Below are 26,396 nucleotides of genomic sequence, written 5' to 3' on the forward strand. Positions count from 1 at the left end.
AAATAAAACGAGAAAGCAGGTGGTTTGTCCAACTACCGGAAACGATGTTAACCCATCGTATTTGTGTTAGCGCTTTATGTAGTTCACTGTAATTTCAGAAATGCATGTGGAACGTGATCTGGAGCATTATATTCTATCGAAAAACAAATCAAGGCGAAGTGATTATGTCTATTGGGGAAAATATGACGTTAATTAATGTTGAATACACTTGCAATCTATCAACGAAAACCATAAAAACCACGCCTATTATCTGTGACGGTCTGATATCTATAAGGCTAAGTCTAGAGAGGAAAAGTTTCCAGGAAGACTGTATAAATCAATTGTGCTTTCTGGTTGGTGTATGGGATATTGACTGACAATGAAATTATTACAAATTTTATTGTGCTTATGAAAAATATGATATAACAATGTTATTAGAAATATAAATATATCTATTATTCATAATCATACAAAAGGAAGCTTTAAATCACGGGACATGTACATATAATTTGTTGATTATGTCATGTGAATCAAACTATTAGTGCAGAGGTAATCATGAACAGGAATGTAGAATAGCTAGTGCGTTTGTCATGTCATATCAGAGTATGGAATGCCATTACTATAAACACACTGCCTGATCTAACATCCAATGATATCAAAACAGCATGGGAAGAATCCTACTGGATAGGAAATAGCTCTACTGGAGCTTAATCATAAAGCACTCTGACTGTACAGCCAGAGGCTAAAAATAAAAAAGGAAAATAAAAGTAATTCAATCTGAAATGTAGACTGTAAATGCGGGTTCTTATCCCATTTACATGTGGGGGCATACAGATATGTTTTAAATTACATTTACAAAATACCAAATATGTCATTATAAAAATTTTCCTTGGGTTTTCTTTTTTTTTTTTTCATACTATTCGCCATTTCCCGCGATAGCGAGGTAGCGTTAAGAACAGAGGACCGGGCCTTTTTTGGAATATCCCACTATAACATACCCCACTATAAAAATTCTAAAAACTGTACTGTATGTTGCAAATCTTTGTGCAAAGAACTTGTTGAAAAAATTTAGATACCATGAACTGACATGTGCGAAGATAGATGAAAAAAAAAATGTATAAAATGATTTATAGATGCATCCTGAGAAAGAAATGGAACATGAGCCTATCTGTAAAATAATAATTCTTACAATAGGTGCACTGCAACTTACATGTAAGCAGTGTGCTTAGAGCCAGAGACAGCAAGCTTTTGTACACACCATTCATTCCACAATGGTGGAAAACATTGCGTTAATGATACAAGAGAACAAAATTACAGAGAACATGACAATAACAACATCTTAAACTTACTTTTATTTGTATAAAAAATACTAAACGTTGGAGTCCAGATCTTCAGTGAAAAAAGATAACTTCACATGTCATTCAAGCTAAAGTAACTGCTTAGTTCATATCACTCACCGTAAACTGCTACATCATAAAGTTTTAACAGTACATTGAGACCTATAACAAAGGTCAATGGAAAATCGCTGTTGTAAATATATCAAATACGTTGGAAGCTGATTATCAATAAATATAAAATATCATCTTTTAATCATATCAATCCTTTTCAGAGCCACTCTACTGTCACCGAAATTTCAAGTCTGTAAGCAATCTTATTTCAGAGCCACTCTACTGTCACTGAAATTTCAAGTCTGTAAGCAATCTTAATTATCTGACTAGAAACATGTTATACTGTATATAATGCACCAACAAGACCATCTCACAATCTAACAAGAAAATGTGTCATTACTTTACACAAGTAAGCCCATCTAATGACATGACAGACACTTTGCAATAGTAAGACCATCTCACAACATGACAGACACATTACATGTAGGAAACATCTCAATATGACAGACACCTTACATAAGTCCATCTCAAGATATGACAAGACACTTTACACGAGTAAGACCATCTCGCAATATGACAATCAAGCAAGTACCCTGTTACTTTGAAGTATTTTCACAATGAAAAGGGTATTGCTTAAAAAAAGTGACAGATTTGTACAGCTGTAATAACTTCTTAAATTGATAGATCAGACCAGCAAAACTTGAGAATAAAATAATATTAAGTAAGCAATGAAGTGATTCTTAAGTAGATCTTATATTGCAACAGCACATTCCAATGATGGAAGGAGCAAGTGACCAATACCAAAGCTCAATAAGACTGTAATAAAATGAGAGGAAAAGCCATTGATAAGCCTCCAATAACATAACAGGTCTGAGCGCCCAACGACCAAAAACCTGAAAAGAGAATCATGCCTACTGTAAATTGACTTGAAAATGACATGTGATGTTGCTTCTCTTCTTAATCCTGCCAATCAACAAAATGCCGCTTTGCAATCACAATGCAAATATCAAATCAGACAGGCTATATTTTGACACTATCCCCTTAAAAGGGTTTTCATCCCAAGACATTCAAGTTAACAGCTCAGCTGCACCACAACTGATACAACATAATCCCCAATCTTTTCTTGATGGTAATACTGAAATAATGACCAAGATCTACCAATCTAATATTCAAAAATGATATACAAAATAAAGCATGAATCAGCCATTTTGAATACTCACCTATTGATGTTACAACTGGTCCAACAGCTCTTGCCAGGGCTCCTAAAGATCTCCAGATGCCCAATAACGTGCCTTTCTGAGATTCTGAGCCATGGCATGAGGCCAAAGCAGTGAGACAAGGCACCATCATTGATGAACCTGTTTGAAAAAATTACAACAAAAGCCCTTTCATTACACATTATTTCTGTAGACCTAGTTCCCTGGAAAAATTCTACGCTTTACAGAATATATCATACATCATGAGAATATACCCTCACACACGTGAACTACTGGCATTCTGTTCACAAACATACAATCTCGCTGTGTCACACAAAACGTGACAATACTTAACTCACACAGTCATTCTTTATAACTTTAGAGTTTTCTGTGATGAGCACATGTGCTAGGCCTGCCTCTTTGGCATAATGGTAGAAGCAATAGATAAATGTTGTAGGTAGGAATATTTAGGCATGAGCATTAGGTAGAAGTAGTAAGTAGGAACATTAGGCATATGCATTAGGTAGGAGCCTCTGTAAACACTGCACTAGAGCTGCCTTCTCCCAGTGGTCAGCTAAGGGTGTAGCACTGTAGGCTAAATTGCATCACTGAAGTTTACCAATCATGGAGACTGCTGCTGTGGCTACCCACTTTGAGGGAGTTCCAGGAGGGTATAGGCATCAAAGATATATATAGATTAGGAGTGTATAGAATCATGCCAGGAAAAAAGAACTTATCATGCTCTTACTCACAGATAAGAAGCATTCATGTCAACAGCATATGCCCTACCCCATTCACTCAAAACCTCCCATGCCAACATAGGGTATAAGAGTTTTTTGGTATTATGTGCAGTGATGTAAAGTTGATACATATTCTGATAGAAATTAATGCTTTTCCTTGCAGACATGGGGATATCATGGAGGCAGACCTATTGTCTAGAATAAAAAATTTACATGAAACACAAATAATAATACTTACCAACAGCATATAAAGTCAGCCCAGTGTAAAGACCCCAGTTTGTCTCACTGGCACCAATCAAAATAAAGGCAGGAATCATCATAATCAGGCCCTGAAGAATTCATATATATTAATACATGGCATAAATTCTCAGGTTCACAAATATGTCAAAATACTTTTCACAACAGCACTGTCAATAATATCATGATGGGTGCATGCATGGAAGACTTGTCAAATTACAAATGATATAAGAATAAAAACAGACCTTGTTGGCCATGGCTTTCTCACTACCATCTTTGATGCGTCGCACATAACCTCCTTGCATTAATGCCATCACTAACCCTAGGTAGGAGAACATGCGACCCTGTGCCATGGAATCATAACTATGTTTGTGGTGAGTCACAAAGGTCAGTGTAAACTCCAGGCCAGAATACAGAAACAGGTACAAGAAGTACACACGCCCCAGTTGAACCAATTTTGCTCTTTCTGAAATGTTTATATAAGTTTTAGGCATGATGAATATGATTGCTTTTGTCAAAAGCAAGAGCTACAGATTAATTATGTGATTTTATTTTACCAAACTGCTTCTCCTGCAGTAGTGACAATTGCTTCTTTAACAGTCATATAAACGTTTCACCATAAGCAAAATAACATGAATAAATATTCCTAAAAGTTCTGATTATCACAACTTCAATTTACTAGCCTGAAAATCATTTAAAGGCAAACTTCCATTTGTGACTCAAAAGCCAAAAATACAACCACTGATGACCATGTGATTTCTTTAACAGGTTATGAAAAATAAGAGTAAAAATACTTTAATGCAGCAGCATCTTTCCTAAGACTGTCCTAACATTCATACCATCAGTTTCATAAAATACCATCTGTTGTAGCTTGAGGGCCTTGAAAAACATATCCTCTTCAATGTTCTTACTGGAACTGATCCAATTGTTAGTAAACAAAGCAACATTGTCATCTATGGTTATCAGCTACATAAAAACAAGCTGAAGTAATAGATGTCAAAATAGATGATAATGAGGTAAATGATGGTCTTAAAGTTGATTCTAACTAAAAATTATGTGATACCTAATCATGACTATAAAATTAAAAGATGACACAACTTGTGTGCAATTTACTTTTTTGTTTGGGGAACTTTTCGCCTTTCTTCTTTGTGAAGAGAACAATACTTCATATCTATTTCACTGTAAGAGAGCAACGTCAAGGTTTTACTTGTGAGGTGCATGCAATAAGTTGTTGCTTCCAAGATGTTCTGTCTAATCATCACTTGCAACCACCTTGTAATATAGACAACTTTTCATAACCAAATGTTAGTTGTACTCTGTTTTGCACTATTTTATCATACTGTCTATAACATACATGGTACACAGATTGTTGCAAATCAGTCAATGATGAGGAAAAAAATTCCATATTGTGCCTGAACAGATGACATCTGCCTCATCTTTGCAGAAGCCACTGAAGAAATGGGTTGATGAAAGCAGAATACTTAAGAAACAAAACAGCCACATCAAGCTTATTGAATTGAAGAGCTATCTCAACACAACACATATATGTAAGTTTGTAATGGGCTATTTGATTTATTTATTTATTTTTTTTTTTCATACTTTGTCGCTGTCTCCCGCGTTTGCGAGGTAGCGCAAGGAAACAGACGAAAGAAATGGCCCAACCCCCCCCCCCCCATACACATGTACATACGTCCACACACGCAAATATACATACCTACACAGCCTTCCATGGTTTACCCCAGACGCTTCACATGCCTTGATTCAATCCACTGACAGCACGTCAACCCCTGTATACCACATCGCTCCAATTCACTCTATTCCTTGCCCTCCTTTCACCCTCCTGCATGTTCAGGCCCCGATCACACAAAATCTTTTTCACTCCATCTTTCCACCTCCAATTTGGTCTCCCTCTTCTCCTCGTTCCCTCCACCTCCGACACATATATCCTCTTGGTCAATCTTTCCTCACTCATTCTCTCCATGTGCCCAAACCATTTCAAAACACCCTCTTCTGCTCTCTCAACCACGCTCTTTTTATTTCCACACATCTCTCTTACCCTTACGTTACTTACTCGATCAAACCACCTCACACCACACATTGTCCTCAAACATCTCATTTCCAGCACATCCATCCTCCTGCGCACATCTCTATCCATAGCCCACGCCTCGCAACCATACAACATTGTTGGAACCACTATTCCTTCAAACATACCCATTTTTGCTTTCCGAGATAATGTTCTCGACTTCCACACATTTTTCAAGGCTCCCAAAATTTTCGCCCCCTCCCCCACCCTATGATCCACTTCCGCTTCCATGGTTCCATCCGCTGACAGATCCACTCCCAGATATCTAAAACACTTCACTTCCTCCAGTTTTTCTCCATTCAAACACACCTCCCAATTGACTTGACCCTCACCCCTACTGTACCTAATAACCTTGCTCTTATTCACATTTACTCTTATAGTTATAGTTATTGATAATAACTACATAAAATTAAAAATAATTTCAATGTGATAAACTAAAAACTAATACAGAAACTACATATCAATACTAAGCACATTAAACACACATAAATCTGTGAAAGTACCAAGAAGTCTGCAGACTAAAAAATCATTTAAAAGTTAATAAAAAGATGAAAGAAAAAGGAAATGATCTTTTTATTTGTGCATGCACTGACAATCAATAATAAAAAACTCTCAAAACTAAATCTAATGTGAATGCCTACCCTCCTTTTCAAGTCCTTTGACAGGACTAAAGGAAAAGAGTGATCTTGGGTGAATAAGTTCCCATGCCTGTGACAAGCCAGAGCCTACAGATGCTTTTCTTTTCGTCTGAAAGTATACAAGAAACAAAACAGCATTAGAGGTGCTTTGGGTTCTGAGTATGCGACTTACTTTTTTATTTGGATATCTAGCAGCACTGCAGTTAAACGCAAGTCTGACCACATAGGTGCAAAGCACTATTATCATGTAAACCTAAATGCCTTGCATGTATGGTTATACTATCTGTAGGTAACTAGTTTAGACGACCCAGTGAATATTTGACCAAATGATGTACTTCTAGTGAAAAGCTCCAGTAAGCAAAAACATCCAACCAAAACACTACATTCCATTAAAAACTACCAAGCTACTCATCCTGGCACCTCAGTGCTCCACTTCAGTTCAACCCATATTACTGATGCATTAAAGATGAGAAGTCCATCATTTCTCTGCTTGAGTATGGTTAGCCCAAAGCTGCAGGAGCCCATACAAGGGGTCCTGGGGCCGTATCATTGATTATAAAGATAAAGGTACAGCAGATATGGGTATAAGTTCTTCTGTGTACATGGACAATCCCTACCCATAACATAGAAACAATCATTTATTAGGAAAATTGTTAACCATTTTCACAGAAATTTGTATTAAATTCACTCAGTTGTTAAAGGAGGAGTGGAGGAAAAAAGTAAAAAGGCAACTTCTCTTGATCAATGGAGATGGATAAGGAAGATGAATTTGAGAATAGGTTAGCTGGTAATGAAAACAAAAGCATTCGTATAATACAGATGATTTGTGGTCATGAGAGTTTGATACTCCTGATCTTTTGTAAAAATATAGACACATTCAACATCTATGCTTTGTTTTTTACTACAGGCATGCCCACTAGCTGAAACATGATCAAGCCTAACTTTTTATATAATTACAGAAAAACTGAAAGAATTGTGGAATCAATTTTCAGAAAATCACATTAACATGAATTTTGAGAAAAAGTCTCAGCACAATAGTCTTTACAAAATAAAACCTGTACGAATCACTTAATGTCTTATCATTTACTCAAAATGACTATCATAAAAAGTGATTAATCTGAATATTTTGTTTTAATATAAACCAATACAAAAAGAGAAATGATAGCTTACCTCCGGTAAAGTTTCCCTGAAGAAAAAGCAGAAGAAAACAATATTGCAGATTGCTAACACAAGTGCATATACAGCAGAGGCTGCAAACCACCCACTGCTTCCCCATCGTGAAAACATGGCACCTATTGCAGGACCAATGGTGAATCCAATGCTGAATGCCACTCCAATCAAGGCCTACGAAAAGAACTTTAAAAGTTGGTGGCATACCAAAGCTGCAATATATCAGCAGCAATACTCTGTTTAAAACCCTTTTGTACATGAAGGTTTCTCTTGATATAATTAAGGTAAAGGAACTATGAAGTATGTAACAAGATGTATAAAAGAATACAAGCAATTGAGGTAGATTTAAGAGTGGGAGATACTGATTAAGCAAGGAAAACAAGAGAGTCGCGGTCCGCAAGAAATGAGAATTATGGAAGTAGCAAAGAAGCACAAACAAAATGGTATCCAAAAATGAACAAAGTTTCATGACAAAAATTACTGAAAGAAACCCAGAGTAAGGTTTTATATCAACATCTATTACTGCTCAACCTTCATCCACTGCTTCCTATTCCCATCAATTTCATGTATGCCTTTCCTGACAACACCAGTAGTGTAATGCATACAGAATCTTTCATAACCAATTTCATTTTTGACCATATCCATACCTCCATACATCAAATACAACCTAAGTTCCTTAAAAACTTTTAAAACCTTTCTGCATACTGGACTAGTTATTATAAAAAGAGGTAATGAGAAATCAAAATATGAAAAGAAAGGCACTTTCCTAATGTCCACTACAAGTAAACAAAAACTTGCCCACAAGAAGTATATGTGCCATGATATTCATCTCTCCTTCATATAATATGAATTTGAATGTACCATAATTCAGCCCTCCTAAGTTTTAGCACTTGGGAAAAATAAAATATAATAAATAAGCAAATGTATAAAACAGCCTTAAAATCTAACCAGTTTTTCACTACCACAGGAGGTACTTATGGCATGAGTTTTCTGTGATGTGTTGCTCTTGAGTTATTGTGCTAACAAGAATATGTCCACAGACAGAGAGACTGACACACAAATGCAAGGCTGACAAAAATGCTTAGTGTATACCTTAGTTGTGCTTGGACATAACAATGCATGAAAAGAATGAAGAATGCCTTAGTATATAGAAATGGAGGCAAACAAGCAAAGAAACACTGAAATACAGATACAGTAAAGCACTAAGAAGTGATAAAACATACAGAACTGCAGAAAGAGAAATAAATGAAGGAATGAAAACTGAGGATATGTAGCATATCATCACTGGAGCCCATTGTTAATGTTAATACACTGGCAGTGCTGCAATGAAAAAACAAACAAAAAACTAACGAAAAACATACATACTTCCTTCACTTCCAATCTTTATTCATAAATCTACATTATACAAGTGATCCATAACTACAAACAGCTTTTGTACTGCAATTTTCAGTCAGCAGTTATTATCATTTGAATGTCAGTATAATCACAAACACCTAGTGTCTTCATAAACTCACCATTCCTTTTGCTCTTGATTTCTCAGTTGATATGTCTGTCATAACAGAATAAGCAAGAGATACATTGCCTTTTGTTGCACCTCCAACAATCCTTGCTAGTACAAATACTGCAAAATTGCTAGCTACTGCCCATATGCCATATGAGGCTGCAACTCCAATCTGAAACAAGAGGGTAAATCTAAGAGACCACTGGAGATATGAGGAAACAAGAGGGTAAATCTAAGAGAAGACTGGGAATATGAGATATGGGATGTACAGGTTGCAGCAATCTTAAAATACAAACCTGGTTTCTTCACTGGAAATGGAAGGCTAAACATTTCAAAATACTGCCTATTCCTACAATGACTAGTCAAGAGCTTATAATAAACCTTTAAACTTTTAAGTATGGTAAAAAAAAATCTGGGGAATGGTTACTGCAATGAAACAACTATAATCTTTCATCCAGTCCAAAAGCATTTAACATTTAAAGAACAGTGATCAGTGTGGTACAAGTTTATAAGATTTTTAGTCATGTGAAGCTAGTAAGAGCAAGAAACTATACACATTAATTTGTAGCTGTCTTTCCTTACAAGATTATCATAGATAATGATATCAAAGTTCAGTCAAAACAAACTTAGCTCTTCCAGTGATGTAATTCAATAACTATGTATGTTTTAAAATACTGTTGAAATATTTAAATACTGTTGACATTCCAGCTAAAAATATTTGCAGAACTAATGGCGTTCATGTATTCAGTAACATCTAACAGTCACTTGCTCCTAAAGATCTATTGCACTGAAAATGGGCCACCAGTGCAGGGTGAAAGTAAGACAATCAGTTATTAGTGTGATGTGGTTTGTGGTGTGGGATGGCTGGGTTTGTAGTTTTAATTAGTAAATTTGTGCTAATACTGGTTATAGAGCAAGTGGTGGCAGCAGTTGTATACACTAAAGAAAGTGTTGCGTCAGAGTTTTTCTCATCGAAAAGAGAGGAAGGAGTGTTCATTATTCAGCTGAAATGATAGGAGGATTAGCTGGTGGTACCTAAACAATATCAAACTTTTAACAAGCTACAATACATATAGGAAATATCATGCTGAAATTTACCACTACAATAACCAACATAAAAAATCATACCAGAGTACAAATAAAAACAGGTTTCCGTCCATACACATCAGACAAAGACCCTGTAATTGGGGAAGCGAGGAACTGTAGCAACGAAAACAATGACCCCAACAGACCTGTGTAGAGAGAATAAAAGGAAAAAATTAAGCACATAAAAGGGACTGTTTTACTCTTTTATTCTCATTTTCTTTAATTCATCAACTTTCCACAAACAAAAAACTCAACCCATTACAAGGAGTTAGGAGAGGATCAGGATACATGAGAGGTGGCGAATTTAAAGGGGGTTTTATGGAACTTAGACACTGTCATGCTTTATGTGTGACAGCAAACTTTTCAAGGACTGGATAGTTGCTCTCACTTTACCATTATGAAAAAAAAAAAAATGAAACAAAGCTAATTATGAAAAAATTCTTGGACACCCTATACATGCATACTTGTGTATGGAGGTGGCTTTACACTATGGTCTATTGAATTAACCACTACCACTTACAACACCATTCATAAATCTGTCAGTTCAGCATTTGCATTCTTTTCTAAAAATTTCTGATAACACCAACCACAAAATAGGACATACTGTGCTGAACAAACTAAAACAGACACAGACACACACAAACATACAACACTCACCGCATATGTGTACAGCATGCAAACCAAACCAAGCCTTCAGCCCCCATTGTGAGGGAAACCCATGTTGTGCATGAGTAGTCAGATCTTAGCATCAGACAGCAGAGTCATGAGTGAGTTACCACCCAGGCAGGACAGGGGCATAGTCAAGCAGCCACCTGCAGGTCAGGAGATAGTATAGGACCTTTATGTGAGTGACACTTAGCAATAGAAACCTGTTACTGATTAAAACTCATGCTGCATATATTGCCATGGATTACTCTTAAACAAAATGAGAAAGGGCCATCTTCAATGGCCTCCTGAATTTTTAATCCTCACTTGGCCCCCATATCTGTTCCCTTTTTATGGATAATTAACAACGGAAGGGGAGGATTTCCAGCCCCTGCTCCCTTCCTTTTTAGTCGCCTTGACTGACATGCAGGGGATATGTGGGAAGTAGTCATTCTCCCCTATCCTCAGGGATAAGAAGTATTTTCTAAGATGACACGATCAGAACTCAATAAATAAATAAATAAATAAATAAAACATGCATAATCACAGCCTTACTCACACACTTTTAAGCACATTGTGGTGACACATCTAAAGAACTTCTACAGATTCAGACAATAATGTATGAAATATAATTTTGAAATAATCTTTTTATGACTATGAATATCTTTGAAATAATATTAAATACATTTTCTATAAAACTTGAACAACTGAGATTTGCAGGGTTGGAAAGGAAACCTAATCGAGGATTAAAAGGGTTAAAAGGAAATTTTAGTTAGTTCTAAAAAACAGTAAGGATTTCAAAAGGTAAGCTCTCAATTTCTAATACCAGATACTATAATATTGGAAAATTATGACCCTGAAAAATAACAAAAATATAAATCTTTGTGACTGGTATACAATCAAGCCATTTGTAATGTCTCTGAGACTGCTATAAGGTCATGCCAGTCATTTATGATGTCTCAATATACTGCTGCTTTTGCTCAAAACATTTCCACAAAAAAACTTCAGTATAATCAAGAACTATATAAAATAGTAGTATGAAGAAGTAAATACATCAAATTCAGTGGAAGTGTATCTTATATAACAAATACAAAATAAAAAGTTACAAATATCTGAATTACAATACTTCAAAAGTATGGAAAATGTTGTCCAGATATAGTAAGAAAAAATAATTGATTTTCTGCATTCTTTTTTCAATCCTATTCAGTATGCAAGTATTGGGACACAGCATATACCTGGTATGAGAAAAAGAGTAAACTCTTGTACTAGTATGATAGCTTAGACAATTATATGATGTACAGCAAGTTAGATTTTTTGAATGTACAATATTTTCTTCAAATATATCCATATGTATAGAAAAATATAAAAATTCAGGATTGTCAAGGTGCCAAGTAATCAAGTGTTTTGATATTCTTATGCTATGGAATCTCTGTGACAGAAATACATAAAGAACAGTTCACATAAGTCCTATGTGTATTCTAACTTAACACCATGGTGAATACAGTAACTGAAACAGAATCTTACCACCAAAGAGGACAGAGTGGAACCGTGAGGGTACTCCTATCATGTGTTGAAACGTGGACACCCAAGTGAGTAATGTTGAATACAGTCCACTGGTGTCATTCTTAGAATAATAGTCCAGCAAAGCAGGAAACAGAGGCAATATCACAGTGAAGCCCAGCAGATCCAAAATCAGGCTCATGAACATAATAGCCTGCATCTTAGCACGCTCCTGACAGAGAACAGAGAGCATCACTTCTTATTACAATGATGGGCTGATCACAGCAATAAGTATACTATAATTAGTATGGCAAGTCTGTAGTTTTTGTTAAGTTTTACCTCTATGACTACTGGTAAGAAAATCTAATTCTAAAGAATAAAGTACAAAATACAAATATCATACCTTATCTACATTTGAAGAGCTTATTTTATGATCAGGTAAGGAGGAATCAGTTTCTGCACCACCTATAGGTTTACCATTAACCTCATTTTCCAATTTTAGGTTGCTAGGTGTATCCCCTGCTATTCTTGGTCCTGATCGTAAGGTTGCCATTTCTTTCTGTAAAATAAGGGACATCTACAGAAAAAAGGGACAAAAATTCATATGAAGGGATGAGCTGAATTTTCAAAGTAGTAATGAAAAAAAAATATATATATAACTGGCTCACTGATGAAGTAAACAACTAATCAATTACCAAGCTTTGGAGGACGGGCCATCATAAGCAAGGTTAACCATGGGGATAGCAGGTAGTGATGATCAGCATATGAAAGTTTAAGCTTTTAAAATGTATCCATTTGTAAATCATTGGGCTATGACGCTTTTTACAATAATAACAGTATCATAAACATTACTCAGTTATAAATTAGTATTCCTAACCGTGACACATTCACAAGCTGCCCAGGGTCGAATCCTAGTTGCGGCAGTCAGTCCACAGTCAGCCCAGCAGTTCATCCACCCCTAGGGGTTGGTTGATAAAATGGGTACCTTGCTCAGGGGGTAGCGATGCTGTTTCCTGTGGGGCGGGGTGGCGCCAGAAATGGATGAAGGCAAGCAAGTATGAATGTGTACATATGTATATATCTGAGTATGTAATGTAAATGTCTATATGTATATGTATGTATATGAGCGTGTATCAGTGTTTATGTATAAATACACATGCGTATATGAGTGGATGGGCCATTCTTCGTCTGTCTCCTGGTGCTACCTCACTGACGTGGGAAGTGGCGATCTGGTATAATAAATATATATATATACATGGCATTAATGGAATGGCTTTGATTAGGGCCTCAGCTGCCCGTGCCATCTCAGCTAACATAAAAAAATCAGGATCTTAGAGGTGCCCTATAAAAAGCTGACTTGTCAAAGAGCTCTTTCTACTGGAGAAGTTTTACTTAAAAACTCCAGCATTAAATATTGTAGGCCCACAATGTCAAAAACAAAAAAGTTCTTAAAAGTTACAGTTGGAAACAGGTCCAATGTGAAGTAACAATACAGCAGATTATGAAATTAGTAGCAACAGGTTGACAAAATACAGATGGTGAAGAGGATTTGGGAGCATATTTCCTCCAATGTGGAACCAGTATTGCATACAGCTAAGACTTGTGCAAACAAATATTAGATTGAACAAAATTAAGAGAAATTTTCAGTGTATCAACAAAGAAATATTCCTCTCTTTATCTAACCCTAGTTAGACTTATCCTAGAATATGCAATACAATGTTCGTTTCTACATTTGATCATAATGACATATATTCCCTTCAAAGCATTCAACATAGGCGTACATAGCTGGTTACTGATATCACTGATTTACAGTACAACAAAAAGATATATAAATCTTTAGGGATCCACACACCAAATGACAGGAGGATGAAATGAGACATGATTCAGGTCTATAAATTTCTGCATGGCAATGTTGACATACATTACAATAGACTCTTTCATAGTTTTTCTGAAATGTCATGTGGACCACCTGGAACACTGGAATATAAATATCAAAGGACTCAGGTCTTTAATAAGAACTATTAAGGAGTGGAATACACTCCATGGAAGTGTAATGGCAGCAACAAGCACATCTGTTTTTAAGTCTGGTAAGATAAACACACTGAACATGCATAAGTAACATGTCTGATCTCGAACTTGGGGCTCTTTACAAGATTTTTTTTTTTTTTTCGAAATTCCCCACTGAAACAAACAGGTAACAAGGAAAGCTGAATAGCTATATGGTTAACATTTCATGGTTTAACAAAAAAAAAAAAGTTAATCGAAGAAGGCCTAGTACCCTGGACGTATCTGAGAAGCCACAAACAAACCCTTTAACAATAGAAAGACCCTTAAGCACGACGGTAAGACATAAACATGCAAGATCGTACCCTCCTGCTCTGAGATTTTGTCAGTCCCTTCTAGACACAAACCGGTACTTCATCTCACCCACAACCAACTTTGGAGGTGCTTGACACGTAAAGTCGCAGAACAAAGTAAGACGTAATTTTGGAAGTTCAATCATTGCTAAATAAAAAGTTTGCGAGTTAGACCCCATATCTTCCTAAATAATGTGGACTTACAGCACTACGCGTACGTGGGATGGTGTTACATGGTTATGGATGGTAATAAATGCTCCGTCACCTACTGGTAACAATATATACGTGGCTTAAGTCTCGTGTTATTGCTCAACATGTTTTTGTGGACATGTAGTCATGGTACACATAACGCACAACAGGATTTCCTTGGCAGATTAAAAACTGGAGAAAGTTGACCTATACGAACTATCACTTTTTGAATAAATCTGTCAATCCCGTATCATTAGAAAGTAAGTTATGTTCCCGCTGAGCACACTTCAAGCAACACCCACCTGTTCGGAGACTGCGGCAGCACTGTCAGGTCTCGACACCTGCCGCCTGCGGTCCTAAGGTGTTGCGGAAGTGTTTACAAGCGTCCACAGAAAACGTACCAGCATCTTTTCAGAAAAAACGGTATTCCCATCTCATTGCTGGTATACTAGTATATGGTCCCTGACTTTTAGTGTTGAAAAGTGTAAAAGTGTGCACATTTGAAGTAACAGTAGAACAGATTACAAAACTAGTAACAACAGGTTGGAAACATACAGATGGGAAACACGAAGATTATGACGATATCTGCCATAATTGTATCCATTTCTATTGACATGGGGTGCTCATGATAGCAATTAGTTGATTATAAACGTGTGTGTACGAAATGAAGTCAGGGAGCTTTATACTCGTGGGACCAACCTTGATGGGCTAATGCAATTTGTGTTTATTTCCATGAAACAAGCCTTACGAAGAACAAGTTGTTTTTGCTCACTTAGGCTATGGGTTCCATTGTCGTTGAAGTAGAAATGTTTTACTTTCATTCGAGCAGTCTTGTGTTAGCCATTAGAACAACAACGTGCTTTGTTACCATGACGAAAAGTTGGCATAGTCAATAATTTTTTAACAGTAATGTCACTTATCAGCATCTTTTGAGGCATGTTATCAATTGCTGAATATCATAAAACCAGAATCAGCACCACAATCGTAAATCATGAATGTGTGAAACTTGTTCGACTCTCCGGTGCCTCTTCGACCTTCTACACCTTGGTCAAACTGTCGGGTACGCCCTGTATACTACCCACTTCAGATCCCGCGGGAGCTTTTGCAGTGTCTATGTCCTCCTTCTGACCCTGATTTTGAAGTTGGTCCACAAGTCCCTTCTTCTGGTGGTGTGGGCAGCTGCGTGGTGGCTGTGCAGTCAGGGTTGCAGACTACCATTCTGGACCCTCGCTTAGGCACTGCCTCACCCCGTCTTCTTGCTAGATGAGGGTGTCATACGTCCACCGATTTTGTTGGGTCGTGTCGGACATATGGTGCTGGCTGGGTCTGCTGCATCTGCTGGTTCACACCGTCAGACATCTGCCTCAACGATGTCATCGCTTCAACTAGGATGAGGTTCATGCTTGTATTTGTCCTCTCTTCTTTACACGTTCTAACGTCTTGGCTTCCATTAAACACATTCATGCTCCTTTTTTACCACTGAGTTGTGGATTCCTGTTGCTGAAGTAAACGTGTGTGAAACTTGGTATGGACACGCACTGTAGATCTGGTGGTAAGATTGGCTAGCCACTCTTCTTTAGACATAAAACAATCCAGAAGAAAATGGCGACAAAACATAACAGCCTCATTCACCCTATGAGCCTTGCTACAGCGAATAGCAGACAATTTGATATAAGTTGCTAGGGTGGTGCTCATGCCCCTTTGGTAGTCGAATGATCAACGGGATGCATAACAAATTAGTCTACTGGTTTGTGTTAGCATCATTGTGTTGCCTCAAGTATCTGATGGCCTCGTACCACCTGATTTCTTCTTCAAGACCCTCTCGTGACTGACAATCATGAAATCCAAATGTATATAGTGCTGGAAGTAGGCCAACGACTGAAGACTTAAACACATTCCTTTATTGTGGACTTTTACACCAACTCTTCCAGAAAACTGAAAACTTGGTCTACATGTAAACTGATAATCTTACCTGTTGACCTGATGGTTTCTCAGTACTGTGCACTTTATGATAATTTTCTCCTCTATAATTTCTGCTAGTGTATGCTTTGTACACTGTTGTGTGACATTTCGATGTTTTAGCACGAAATAAAGATAACTGCAGATCATAGCCACATGCAGGTGTATATATGTAGAAATCATCGCTATATAAAAGCACTTGAGCTTCATGGATCATCTCAACGTTTGGACTTTTACTGAGGCTGGTAACATATAAAGGAGGAGCTGAAGAGGCGGCGATTTAGTATGACTCCAGATGTGCTTAGGATGGGTTGGCGCAGCGCTTTCTCCCTCCTGGTTAGTGGCGTCGGCGTAGTTCCCATTGCCTTCGGAAACGGTGAAGACTCACGTGCCATATTCATTCATAATAGACGGATGTGCGTCTTGAGGTGTCCTTTCCAAAGATGTTTCCACGTGCATCCCAAGTGATATCAAAACAGTGAAGGGGTGTTAGTGACTGTATCGATACTTCGTTTATTCTGAGTTCTGTAACACTGGGTTTGTAGTATTCTATATATATATATATATATATATATATATATATATATATATATATATATATATATATATATATATATATATATATATCCGGCGGTGCACTCTCCCTTTTTTATGTACATCATTATATGGGTAGTTCTTCGTTTTCTTTCATGACAGCAAGTGAGTCGGTTCGGCCGTTCGCTTAATAGTTACATAATTTCCTTCAGTTTCTCTCTCTCTCTCTCTCTCTCTCTCTCTCTCTCTCTCTCTATATATATATATATATATATATATATATATATATATATATATATATATATATATATATATATATATATATATATATATCACGTCCCTAGTCGTGGGCATTTCTGACAAAAGTAAGAACGAAGAGAATGAGCACAAGAATGTTAAACTGTAATCAGTTTCATCTCGCCAAGTGTCTGTAGACCTGACTTTTGGAAGTGGAGACATTATAATGAAGGGTAGAACGAAACAGTTTCGCTGTATGAGGGGAAAAAGAGACGTCATAACGGACGGTCGATCCTCGTGTAGGCCATCGCTACACAGAAACAAGGGAAGCATTACCCAGCGTATGCCACGGAATCAGGCCTTAGTAGCTGATACATATGAAAACAGTATATATATATATTTTCTTTCTTTCAAACTATTCGCCATTTCCCGCGTTAGCGAGGTAGCGTTAAGAACAGAGGACTGGGCCTTGGAGGGAATATCCTCACCTGGCCCCCTTCTCTGTTCCTTGTTTTGGAAAATTAAAAAAAAAAAAAAACGAGAGGGGAAGATTTCCAGCCCCCCGCTCCCTCCCCTTTTAGTCGCCTTCTACGACACGCAGGGAATACGTGGGAAGTATTCTTTCTCCCCTATCCCCAGGGATAATATATATATATATATATATATATATATATATATATATATATATATATATATATATATATATATATATATATATTATGTTTTCACAGTAAAGCACTCTACATAGATTAATCATTTCACTTGAAATCAAAGGTATTATTCACTGTTTACTTTGGAGACATGAAACAGTTCTTGATGGAGATGACGTAGTGAGTATTCGCTCTGTAGTTATTATCACACTGCTCTTCTCTAGGTCTTACTTCTTCAGCAGGGCAAAGATATAACATAGCAAATCCCTCAACAACACTAGCAATAATACTGTCACAACATTATAACAATATATACAATGCTGTCATACGCTGACATCACTGGTGATTGTGCTGTGTCTTGTGATTTCAAAGCCTGGTGGATGACAATAATATGCTTACAACACTAGCGGGTCATGCAGTCTCATAGGTTTACAGTACTGGTTGATGACACTGTGTCATGTCTGTAACGCTGAGAGAGGTCGAGTTATATGATACATTCTTTAACATTGCTGCGAGATCATGCTGTGTACCTGACCATATGAACTGTACGGGCAGGGAGTTTTATACTCGTGGAGAACCATCTCTTCACCATTTTCTACTGTCATACAACTTCTTGAATTTCTACATGCTCTCTGCATATACCATGTCTACATTCATATCATCCCGGTCATCCTTTACTCTTATACTACTAAAGTATCTCGTCCATATCTTCTTTAACAAGTTTTTACCTTAATTTCATCTTATGACCCCTAGTGGTTCTATCCCTTCACCTCTCGAGGAAATATTGACTGTTTACATCAACTCGTTTTAAAAACTTAAAGGTTGAAATCAGGTCATCCCTCACCCGTCTCTCTTCCACTCTAGGCAAATTTAAGGCTTCTTGCCTTTCTCTGTGGCTTACCTCACTCAATTCTGATACCATTTTTGGTGCTCTCCTCTGGACCTTCTCTATCAGCTCTTTGTGCCTTTCTCTGTGGCTTACCTCACTCAATTCTGATACCATTTTTGATGCTCTCCTCTGGACCCTCTCTATCAGCTCTTTGTGCTTCTTTGCGTGCGGTGACCAAACTTGTGAAGCATATCCTAGTTCGGCCTTCTGTAGGATGCGAACAGCTTGCTGAATATTTCCTGACCCGTGATCATAAACGGTATTAATGTTTTTCAGCAGACAGTTAGCCTCCTTAACTGGTTCCCTCAGGTGGAACTTTGACGACAGGCAAGTCTTTCTCACATAGATTCCTGTAGCTTGTTGCTTCTAGTGTGTGTGTGTGTGTGTGTGTGTGTGTGTGTGTGTGTGTGTGTGTGTGTTCATACACATATACACACACACATCGATATTTACTTTTAAAATGCTGTAACCATCAGCTGTCAACCCCAACTAGTACTATAACTTGTCAACCATTCACCCTAGTGATTGTCCACCTGCAGAGTGTGGTTCCTTACCTTACCCCACAATAGGATCTAATAATGGTGGAGCATAACCGCGCCTCCCGCAAGTTAATTAGCCAAGCCACAGCCCAGTACATTGCCGCAGGGGTGAACTCAGGGTGCCGCAGGTGATGTGGGATGATGGATGACGATGTCGTCATTCTGTGTCTTAATTCAGTTACGATGAGATGAATGTTTCAATGAATGACTATCACATAGTGTATGTATTATCTGCTGAAACACACACACATTATAGATAGATAGATAGATAGATAGATAGATAGATAGAGAGAGAGAGAGAGAGAGAGAGAGAGAGAGAGAGAGAGAGAGAGAGAGAGAGAGAGAGAGAGAGAGAGAGAGAGAGAGAGAGAGAGAGAGAGAGAGTCTACATACCTACCTACGACGAGGTTTTATCCTATGATAACAGGGTTAGCGCGTAGCGCTCACCGCGTGTTTCTCTTGTTGAATGACAGCATTACTCTCAGCCGACATGCACCTCGCCATAAATGTCTATCCGGGGTTGACCAGGAAGATCGAGGTCAGCCAATTATCAAGTCTTGTTTTAAGCGTTTGTATAGACGTCCCTTCTGATGTCTCTCCTGGTATCGTGATGAACTGTTTCCCCCAACTTCGTCTCCAGACTCCCACACACCTCACTGAAGTCCTCACGGGCACCACTCCCTCCCTCCCTGATTGATTCCGTAGCTACCAACCTTGATTGGTTTTTACGTTCATATTTACATTTGCCTTCACTTCAGATTAGCTTATTCTTCCTTTGAATTCTTATTCAGTCGATCGCCGAGGTCCTTATGTGGTTCTTCTTTGACTCTTCTTTCTAGTTATTCAGATTCTCAGCTTTTCTTTGAAATTCTTACGAGATTTAAATCTCCGGTTTACGTTCCTCACCATTACTACATTGATCTAATTTTCTCATTCGCATTTTTCATCCCCAGTCTTACACCGACTTCACATAAATAGTTAACCTACATGTTACTAACAGATGATTTGACAAACCCTTCTACTTACCCTTCTATTACACCATGGCCACTACGAACGATTGGATTCCTATTCAAAAGAATGATTCTTTATACTGTAGACAACCCAGTATGGACTTGCAACACTCATATCTACTGATACACAATATCCAAATATTCCTTCACCATCAGAGTCGTCTCAAAATACCAAAGATTCAATCCCCAATTCCTAGCTGTGTATTCAGAGACTATCTAGTTTTCACACATTCAATGTAATACAGATAATGAAGTATGGAGTCATTGTTTGATCTGAAGTTATCTAGTTCCTAGTCCCCACATTCAACACCTTTGCCTCTTAACTTTCACGTGCTTGGCCTTCGATACCCCGTAGTGCAATTAAGTCATCAAATACCCACGATCAAATATCCAATCTCCAAGTGCCGGATATTCTTCCGTGTGTCTAATATTTGATCTCAGGTTCAGCTCGCGTGATGGTGACCCAAATTTTTGTTGGTTGGCAGATGTGTGTGTCGTCAGTGTGGGCTCACGACGCGTCGTCACTGAGTGGCTTACACGACCACACCACGACTGGCCAAGACGGCGTCAACAATATAGACCATGTGAGTCAACTAGACGCCATATATACGCCATCGGTGTGCGACAAGAGGAGGGACCAGACGACAGAAGGAAGACGACAACGACGACAGATTCTGCGGTGACGACATAAGAAAGACGACAATACGCAATACTTCAGTACGACGACGGGGACGACTAAAAGGAAATGAAGACGACGAATATGTCGTACTACTGACGCATGGGGGAAGTAAAGACGACGATATGTAAACGACGACAGCATGACGTTATGGGAGGGACGACATGAGGACGACAGTAGAGAGGCGGCAATATGGCGACAGACAGAAAGAGATAAAGAAATGAAGGAAAAGGATTGATAAGAAATCCAGAGACGACATTACGAAGAAGATAAGGTTGAGAACACTGCGACGACATGTTAGTAACGCTGACGGCGATGTCCAGTCGGTCGACGACAGTAAGACGACAACATATTGTCTCTCTAGCGACACAGGGCGACAATCTGGATCCTGGGGACGACAGTATGGACCCTGGGGTCGACAACCTGGTCCTTGGGACAACGATCTGGGCCCTGGGGACGACAAATGAAAGCCAAGGCCGCTCGTAACTTGGGTACCTGTTGGTTCTCCCCAGGGCTGCGTCCTTCTCCCTAGGCCCGTGTCCTCCTTCCAAAGACCGAGACCTCCTCCCCAGTACCTGTTCCTCCTTCAGAGGGCAAATTCTTTCTCCCCAAGGCCGTATCCTCCTCCCCCAGGTCCGTGTCTTATCCCAAGAGCATTTTCCTCCACATAGAGACAAGTCCTCCTCCCAGGGCCTCGTTCTCCTCCAGCAGCTGGGAGTCTACTTTATCTGTCCTGCCGTTGTCACCAGCTGTGTGCTGGCAGGCCACTCACCCGACGGTGGGAGTGTTGGCGCCACTCTCACCAGACTCGTGTGAAGGTGGACATCACTCTCACTCTTCTGGGTGAGAGTGCTAGTGATACCCCTCTCACTAGAGTGAGAGTGGTGACAAAATTCTCAACCAGGTTTGGAAATGTGACGGATGTTACGTTAGTAGGTGTGTGACGGATGCTATGTATTAGGTGTATGGCTGATGATATATAGTAGGTGTGTGACGGATACTACGTGGTGGGTGTGTGACGGATGCTACGTGGTAGGTGTGTGACGGATACTACGTGGTAGGTGTGTGACGGATGAATGAGGCGGTGGCAGCTATGAAGTACAGTGACACAGCTGAACGACATAGGTAATAGGTATCATACATATGACACGATACTATGTCAAATTTGATTGGTAGAAGTTGCAGAAATGTGAGTTACACTGGTGACAAAGTGACACAGTCGGGATATAAATGAGGGACACAAGACACAGGTTTAAAATATATATATATATATATATATATATATATATATATATATATATATATATATATATATATATATATATATATATATACACACGAGTAACCAAAGTGAGCGTCAGAGGTGTGACACAGGTAAGTGACACAGTAAGATATAGATGAGTAACACAGTGAGTAACATTGATATATGACACCGTGAGTGACAAAGCAACTGGCAAAGGTGGGACGCAGGAGAGTGACTTCACGCAGACGACAAATGTGAGTGATAGAGGCGAGCAGGGCCTGTTAGGTGGTTACCTCCCGTTCCCCCACCACATCACGTTTCATCTCCCTCATGCCTGACCTTCACGCTCCCCACAGGGCCAGGCCAGCTTCAACTTCTCGCACGAGGTGAAGCAACCCATGTATGGCAACTTCTACGGCCACATGTCTCGTCGCGAGGGTGATCGCGTCTCCGGCCGCTACTACGTCCTTCTGCCCGACCAGCGGCTCATGACCGTCAGCTACTACGCCGATGCAACAGGCTACCATCCCTCCGTCTCCTACAGCCCCATCCAGCTCACGGGGATGTTCCAAGACTTCAAGTTCGGCGCCGAAGCCAAAGGTGGATGGGCTCCGACGGTCTCTGGAGGTGGCGTTTCGTCGACAGTGCCTTCACTCCTCTCCACCTTTGCTACCCAGAAGCCCTTGGATACTCGGCCGGACAGTTCAGTGGCCGCTAGTGTCGTCGTGCCAGCCAATGGGATCCCTCAGTCACCGGGTACTTCAGCGCCGACCAATCCCCTCACCCTAAGACCTGGAGGAACATCGGTGCTGACCAATCAACTCTCTCCCCGGCCCGTGGGCGTAACTACCCCTCCCGCTGGTAATGTTTCACCTAAACCGACAATGGCAGGTTATGTGTACACGGCGCCGACGACTACGCCGGCGGAAGCGACCAGCGCGCGTAGTTTCTCTACAACCGCCCGGCTTAGGGGTACAGCCGCGCGTCCTACGCCCAGAATGACGACCGTACCGCCTAGGGCGACGACCTTTCGACCTATCGTGACAGTCGCTCGGCCTGCGGCGGCGTCGACGGCGCGACCCACTGTGACAACGACGCGGGCGAGAGCCACGACCGTACGCCCGAGAGTGGATATCACGCCGCCTAGTGTGTCCATCGAACTTCCTTGGGTGACAACGACGCGGGCTAGGCCAAGCACAATCGCACGTCCGACAACCACAACTCGACGTCCACTGGCGGCTTCTGCAGGAGTGCCGACGCCGCGCCCCGGGGGTCAGTCTCCTCCCGTGGCAGGGTCGACGACAGCGCCCCTGGCCATTCCTGTCGGGCCCCCTCCCGACACGTACCTGCCTCCAGCCAGGGGAGGAATTCCCATTGCCTTCCCAACCGTCGCCAGCAACGGAGCTGCCAGAAAAGGATTCTCGTTTGGCAGGAGATTTAACACCAACGTGTTTGGCAGGAGGATAACCAACACCAGCAAAACTAGCGACGCCAGTGGTGATAACGGGAACAGCGGCAATATGAACACCTTTGGCCACAGAATAAACAGTGATAAACATGAAGGTACTCGGACGAGCTCGACGAATGGTGTAAACAACAGTAATGGTTCCAAACGGAATAATGTCAACGGCGTCACCACAAAGAACAATAACAACGGTAAGAGCAACAGAAACGGGAGACCAAACGGAAAAAATATCAGTGATGCTAATGCCAGAACTATCAACGGTGTCAACAAGAATGGCAACGGAAGAAACAGTAACAGAAATAGCACCGTTGGGAATACTGTTGCGAAGGATACGATCATAAAAAAAGACAATGGTGACCTGAAGGAAAGTTACAACCCCCGTCAGCCAACTGGCAACGAACTAGCTCAGACGTCCCTCGGAGATGATCACTCTGTGAAGGACTTCCTCCTCAACAATGGCTTGTCCAACTTTGAATTCAAGAAAATCAACCCCAAAACACCTGCTACAACATCCTCCTCCTCCACTAATGTCGTTCTTCCTACAACATCCAGGAGAACTAAGTTTGCCGCAGCGACAACTAGGACGCCATTCATCAACCTTTCGGCCACAGGAACTTCGGCCTTAAACTTTCCAGCGACAAAATCAGTTATCAGGAACCCCACAACGACGAAGCCTTCAGCACAATCGTTACCGAAGTCGCCATCGTCCACTGGACGACTGAGAACCACGAAGACTCTAGTCACATCGACCGAAACACCTGTTACAGCACCATCCAGTCTACGCTTAACCACCGATACTCTTACCACACAGTCCCTCTTCAGAAGACTCACCACAACTCCTAGGCGAGTCACCCCCACCACTACAGCCCCATTCTTCTTCAGCGGCGTCACAAACAGAGCAACCACCCGCGCCTCCGTCAGGAGCACCAGCCAAGCCCCTAGCGGGAGCACGATGGAACATGAGTACGACAAAGAGGCGGGTCCTGCTTACATCCCTGTCCCGGGTTTGACGGGTCTGGTCGCCGGCGCCCCCGTGCCTCAAGGCCGGTCACTTCAGCAGACATCACGCCATTCCCCGAAAGGTAAGAGCGCGCCCCAACGCCCAGCCAGCTCGTCTGCTGCAGCTAAGACCCTGAAGTCACAGCCTGTAGCAGTCATGACCCTGAAGCCACAACCTGTAACAGCTATGACCCTGAAGCCACAACCTGTAACAGCTATGACCCCGAAGCCACAACCTGTAACAGCTACAACCCTGAAGCCACTGCCTGTAGCAGCTACGACCCTGAAGCCACTGTCTGTAGCAGCTACGACTTTCAATCCATGGTCTATAGCAGGTACGACCCTCAAGCTATCATCTGTACCATTCAAAAGTGCTGAACTTTCGCCATTTTTCAAGTTCTTTGGGAAGAGGATCTAGTTATCATGGCATTCAGAGAAGGAAGCGTTGCAAGACACACTCAATACAGTGATATCTATCCTGGAAAACCAATCATCCCCCAAGTTGGCGCAGTTCATGTTACTGAAAAAGTCGCTTTACTATTATCCAGTACAAGACGAAGGTAAAAGCTGTTCTACGACAAGAACGGGAAATATTCCCCCCCCAAAAGTACACTAAATCAAGCTCTCCTACTGACGGAAAATATTCACAAAAATATATCGCCAGCGAACTGGTCGTGTCCTTTATGACAACTGCTGTTTTTTCACTCCTCATCGCTGTGTTTTCATGGTGAGACGGCTCTAAGAGATTAGCCAAAACAGACCTAAAATTTAAGCGTTTGGGAAGCGCATTCCAGTTACGAAAAACTCGCTATAAAAACTTATCTAGTGCCTCTATATTCTCGAAGTTCTCAGAAAACTGAATATCTATTTGAAAATTTATAAGAATAACAGGACGACAAATCCACTGCAAACACAGGCATTCCTTTACTTATAAAAAAAAATTGCAATTAATTCAATAATGAATGATGTATTGTGGTCTTGTCTAGTGCAATGTTAATAATTTGTAAATAATATTTATATATCTTTATTATTATTATTATATATAACGCCAGGGGTCCATCTTAGCTTCGAAGCTGCACTACAATCAGAAGCAGGGAAACGGTTCACTCCTTAGAAGGGAGAAGTTCAAACACTACTATACATATATATATATATATATATATATATATATATATATATATATATATATATAGTACGCATGAGAATGAACAGTGGGTGGAAAGTATATCTTGGCGATATTTTATCAATGTCAGTTGACGAAAAGGAGTTTTGTCTTGTCAAGGAGCCTATCACCCCAAAGGAGTCCAGGGTTTCCCTGCTACTGATTACACACTGCAACCTAGAAGTTGCAACATCCTTGTTACAGGGATCCTGAGGTTATGTGATTGGGACGTGTGTGTGTGTGTGTGTGTGTGTGTGTGTGTGTGTGTGTGTGTGTGTGTGTGTGTGTGTGTGTGTGCTTTAAAGAGCGAGTGTATGTGCAGTC

At 40.1% G+C, this 26,396-nt stretch overlaps 2 protein-coding genes across 5 annotated transcripts in view; one reads left to right on the top strand and one right to left on the bottom strand.

The window, feature by feature from the left end:
• Positions 1-362: 362 nt before the first annotated feature.
• The window catches only part of rtet (major facilitator superfamily domain-containing protein rtet), a 42,166-nt gene continuing 16,132 nt past the window's right edge, over positions 363-26,396 (bottom strand). Inside the window, exons 1-11 of one of the 4 annotated variants that reach the window (XM_071657838.1) lie at positions 15,012-15,131; positions 12,567-12,722; positions 12,188-12,395; positions 10,061-10,164; positions 8,946-9,104; positions 7,432-7,605; positions 6,265-6,370; positions 3,786-4,006; positions 3,542-3,632; positions 2,588-2,725; positions 363-2,260 (exon numbers count right to left, since the gene is read on the bottom strand). In XM_071657838.1, coding sequence (XP_071513939.1) covers positions 2,175-2,260; positions 2,588-2,725; positions 3,542-3,632; positions 3,786-4,006; positions 6,265-6,370; positions 7,432-7,605; positions 8,946-9,104; positions 10,061-10,164; positions 12,188-12,395; positions 12,567-12,716 — 1,437 coding nt within the window. In that variant the 5' untranslated portion in view covers positions 12,717-12,722; positions 15,012-15,131 and the 3' untranslated portion in view covers positions 363-2,174. Of the gene's footprint in view, positions 2,261-2,587; positions 2,726-3,541; positions 3,633-3,785; positions 4,007-6,264; positions 6,371-7,431; positions 7,606-8,945; positions 9,105-10,060; positions 10,165-12,187; positions 12,396-12,566; positions 12,723-13,040; positions 13,226-14,724; positions 14,808-15,011; positions 15,132-26,396 lie in introns of those variants that run through there. The other 3 variants (XM_071657840.1, XM_071657837.1, XM_071657839.1) reach the window with 3 other exon arrangements.
• LOC139746401 (uncharacterized) lies at positions 16,974-26,120 on the top strand. The gene is made up of 3 exons (XM_071657613.1): positions 16,974-17,004; positions 21,013-21,111; positions 22,803-26,120. Exons 1-3 carry the CDS (start codon positions 16,975-16,977, stop codon positions 25,326-25,328), a joined length of 2,655 nt encoding a protein of 884 aa, XP_071513714.1. The 5' UTR covers position 16,974; the 3' UTR covers positions 25,329-26,120.

Source organism: Panulirus ornatus, chromosome 65, assembly GCF_036320965.1.
Source record: "Panulirus ornatus isolate Po-2019 chromosome 65, ASM3632096v1, whole genome shotgun sequence".
Taxonomy (NCBI): domain Eukaryota; kingdom Metazoa; phylum Arthropoda; class Malacostraca; order Decapoda; family Palinuridae; genus Panulirus; species Panulirus ornatus.